Source organism: Arachis hypogaea, chromosome 14 (genome assembly GCF_003086295.3).
Source record: "Arachis hypogaea cultivar Tifrunner chromosome 14, arahy.Tifrunner.gnm2.J5K5, whole genome shotgun sequence".
In the NCBI taxonomy this organism is placed as follows: domain Eukaryota; kingdom Viridiplantae; phylum Streptophyta; class Magnoliopsida; order Fabales; family Fabaceae; genus Arachis; species Arachis hypogaea.
In genome coordinates, this window is record NC_092049.1 from 41,481,910 (window position 1) to 41,485,881 (window position 3,972).

Here is a 3,972-nt window from a genome sequence, read left to right on the forward strand (position 1 = left end):
TAATTTAATCTCAAAAATTGTGCTATATTTCTAATGTTGTAGCAACTTTGTCAGGATCTTCTTGTACAAATCTAACATATTTACTGACACGTATTTCTTTATTTATGAAGATATTGGACGATATGTAATTGGCATTACACGGACAAAATTCTTAGGAATCACAATTTCGCAAATCTCATTAACATGAAAAGAACAAGTAAACAGCTATCATCCTTGATGTCGTTAATTCTGTTTGAGAAGACATCACCAATCACTACCAAAAGAAAAATCCATGATCACAGTGAAAAATCGTGACCATAGCTAGTGAAAGAATGACTATAGCTCTATATGGTCACGGTTTTTTCACCGTGGCTTATTCTGCCATAGTCATAGACCTATGATTACGGGTTTTTTTATCTATGGTCACGGTTGTAGTGCTCAAATTCTGGCACCTTAGGCCATATTTTTTTACCGTGTCATGCGTAAAAACCGTGCCCATAGGTTGCTCTATGGTCATCCCCTTTATTAAAACCGTGACCATAGCCTAATCGATGGTCATGATTTTTACCGTGACCATAGTCTCTATGGTCACCCCTCCTTAAAACCGTGACCATAGCCTCTATGGGTTTTCGCCATGACTATAGCCTCTATGGTCATCCCACCTTAAAGCTATAGTCATGGTTTTTACTGTGTCCAAAGCTTATCTATGGTCACCCCACCTTAAAACCGTGACCATAGTCTTATCTATGGGCACGGTTTTTACCGTAACCATAGCTTATTTTGTTTTATGAGATTTAATTTTTTTTAAAAGCATGATCACATCTCAAAATGATGATAATCCCAAAATAAATCTAAAAATGAGAAATTCAAGACATCTAAATCATAAAAGTTAGAGGAAAAAAATTTTCAACAATTAACATACGTTGTGATTAAAGTAACCAACTAACATATCAATATAGTTGAGTGAATACACTTGTCTCAATCTTAGTTTTATACAGTGATATATACATGAACACTAAGTAGACACTATTAACAGAATTGTTACTCAGGCGTGAGAGTAATGCAATTCAGACTCTGCCAGGATAGATTGTTTCTGGTATTGCTATTCTTCCTTTTCAACGCTCGAGAACTTTTGTTTCAGCCACTTTACCATATGAAAGCTCAGCACTTGCTTCATTAACATGCAAAGCAAAGTCACATCATAGTATGCACAACTCCTCACATATATCATAATTAATGACAATAAACCAAATGAACGGACAATTGAAAACAAAAATCAAATAAAAAATAGAGTATATAGATCACATGCTAACATTTGGTCCCTATTAGCAAATAAACTTTAAAATAGAAATAAAATTTATACTAAGAAACAAGAAATCTTTGTTAAGTGACAAAGAGAGAAAAGTCTAATATTTACTCAGTCTATATAAGAAAGTGAAATTATATAATTTAATTTAGTGAATTTGTTTTTTTTTTTCTGTTGCTGATTACAAATGAGATAGAGGAAAAATGATTTGCAACAACAGCACCCACTCACTGTAAGTTTTATAGCGGTAAGAAAGCCAAGAAAAAAAAAAGAATGAAAGAATAAATTAATCTAAAAGGATGAACTCCTTAGAATCCTAACCAGGATCAATGTCTTGATTTTCAACAAAGAGAGGCACATGTGAGAAACCACATCATTATTTTCATACTCCATACTCCATACTAAGCCACATCACTATTATTTGAATCATTTTTACTATCCGTCTCTTCTCTCAAAGAAATTACCTTCAAAATTAAGTGATATATATCTCTCAACTACTATTCATACATGCCAAGTAAAAGCACAACCCTTTTGATGTTGAAAGAGTTAAAAAATATGCCATTTTCAAGTACTGCCAAACCTTAATCATTTTTACTAGATCTTGATTTTTCCATGGACTTCTATCACTCATTAAGCATCCTCCATAAGTAGAACATGTGCATTTACCACCCAAAAAACTTAGCAAATTACTATATAATAATCAAACAATAATTAAATCTTATAGGTTCACTATATTATCACATTTACCATAAAAATGTGATGACTTTACAAGAAAAGAAAATTTGTTACCTTATATCAATAGCCTCAAGTAACACACTAAGATAATTAGAACCTAACACCTGAAATAAGAATTGTGTTAGTTCAAGAAATGAAAAAATGGAATAATATGATGGAACATAATAATGATCTATACTTGAACTTTTGCTACTATGCGAACATCTAGGAATGTCTTAACGGCTTTTCGTAGCATTTTGAAGCCAGATCTAGCATTGATAATAAAGAGCTTATGAAGAGTCTGCAAGGCCATCCATGTAGCGAACTGTTTTGTAATCAGTAAGTTCAATCTTCCATTTGAAAAGGAATTATTAGAGAGACATACACATATACCTCAGGATAGTAACTACAATCCATCTTCTGAATTTCCATAAAGAGGTGTCTTGCTGGCATTGAGAAATTAGACATTCCCTAGAATAATATTAACCCACCAATTAAAACCATATGCATTAATTTGGAGCTAGCGCTAGAAACTGAATTGAACTAGTCGAAATTAAAATGTGCTTACTACTCCATTAACATCCAAGATACTTGTAGTGGATGCTATGTGCCTTTTAGCTGCCATTGAACATACAGGGTACCTTATTCCCAATGTTTTCTCTTTTCTCTCATGTGAAAATATCTCATGTGAAGCAACCTTATTAACCAACGAAGTTTTGCAACCTGTGCACACGCACAGCCCTGTGCGCACGCACACGTTGGAAGGTGTTCTCTGTTGAGGGCGTTCGCATGCCTTGTGCGGATGAACAGAGTTGAAATTTTTACTACTTGTGCGTACGCACACCTCTATGCATACGCACACATTTGAAAACTTTCTTGGGCGTGCGCACGCATACCCTTGTGCCTACACACATGCCCTGTTTCTCAACTAAAATCTTGTTTTTAACTACTTCACCTTCCCAACAAGCTTGTAAACTTCTGTGACACCTATTTAAGACTTTTTACCTTGTTTTTGGATGTTAAACATAGAGAATACTATAAGTGAGTTTAACTAGATATTTCTGGCAAAAGTTTAGAAGACAGAGACTTAGGTTTCTGGAGTACTGAGGGTGATTTAGTTGAGTGAAGTGGTAGAGTGTTGTAAAGACGATTGGTATGATAACATTGTGATGTTGAGGATTTGACGATGAACTTGAAGATATTGAGGATGAATGATGTGGACTATAAGATGGATATAAATAGACCTGTGCTATGAGCAGTGATCTCTGAGAGTGAGATTGTGATTATGATATGCATTGTTCTCTATCGTAGGGGCTGTGGCAGTCTCCCACCTACGTTCGGATGTGAGGGTTGAAGCTGGGCTTCTCACTCATAATTATCGCTCCAGAGAAAGGTGGTAGGGCACTCATACCTCGGAAATTATTCCTCCTGAGCATGTGTTTTCTCTCTGGTTGCAAGGTGGTAGGGCACTATCACTCCAAATTATGCGGCATCTAGAAGAAGTTGGTAGGACACTCTCCCTCAGAACATTTCCATCTGAAAGGAGAAGGTGGTAGGGCACTCATCCCTCGGAATTATTCCTCCTGAATATGCGTAACAGAGAGACTAATCCAGGAGTTGCCGTCTGGATTTTCTGTCGGGTTTGATACGATAACCGACATGTGATATCACAGCCAATAGGACGGGCATTCATCATATGCATCTACCATATGCTTGTTTGCTTTGATTAGTTTAGTTTGCCTAAATGTATAATATGCCTACTTTCTTCTTGTATTACTTGCTATATTTGCATATGAACTGTGTATTATTTCCTTGTAGTACTTGTGTTTGTCTAGCGCTGAGGAGGTTACGTAGGTGGTGGTGATGGGATCGCACGGAGGTTAGGTTGGCAAAGGCTATGGGATACAATGGTGTGATTAGTACTAGTTAGAAATCCTTTAAGTTTAAAAAACCGTATTTATTGTTTATGGTTT

The 3,972-nt window shown here is 35.8% G+C and overlaps 1 protein-coding gene across 1 annotated transcript; it reads right to left on the minus strand.

Annotated features, from left to right (window-relative positions):
• Positions 1-1,280: 1,280 nt before the first annotated feature.
• LOC112742554 (phosphatidylinositol/phosphatidylcholine transfer protein SFH11-like) lies at positions 1,281-2,913 on the minus strand. Its single transcript, XM_025791794.1, has 7 exons — positions 2,896-2,913; positions 2,568-2,696; positions 2,393-2,470; positions 2,199-2,300; positions 2,075-2,124; positions 1,866-1,974; positions 1,281-1,301 (listed from the first exon to the last, which is right to left on the minus strand). The coding sequence occupies exons 1-7, from the start codon at positions 2,911-2,913 to the stop codon at positions 1,281-1,283; spliced, it is 507 nt and encodes a 168-aa protein (XP_025647579.1).
• Between the last annotated feature and the right edge of the window lie 1,059 nt (positions 2,914-3,972).

Excerpts from the sequence above, each read along its gene's own strand:
- LOC112742554 (XM_025791794.1), bottom strand. Across the intron at positions 2,301-2,392 it reads ATTGTAGTTACTATCCTGAG|ACTCTTCATAAGCTCTTTAT; the intron begins GTATATGTGTAT and ends ATGGCCTTGCAG. Across the intron at positions 1,975-2,074 it reads CTTGAGGCTATTGATATAAG|TAATTTGCTAAGTTTTTTGG; the intron begins GTAACAAATTTT and ends ATTATTATATAG.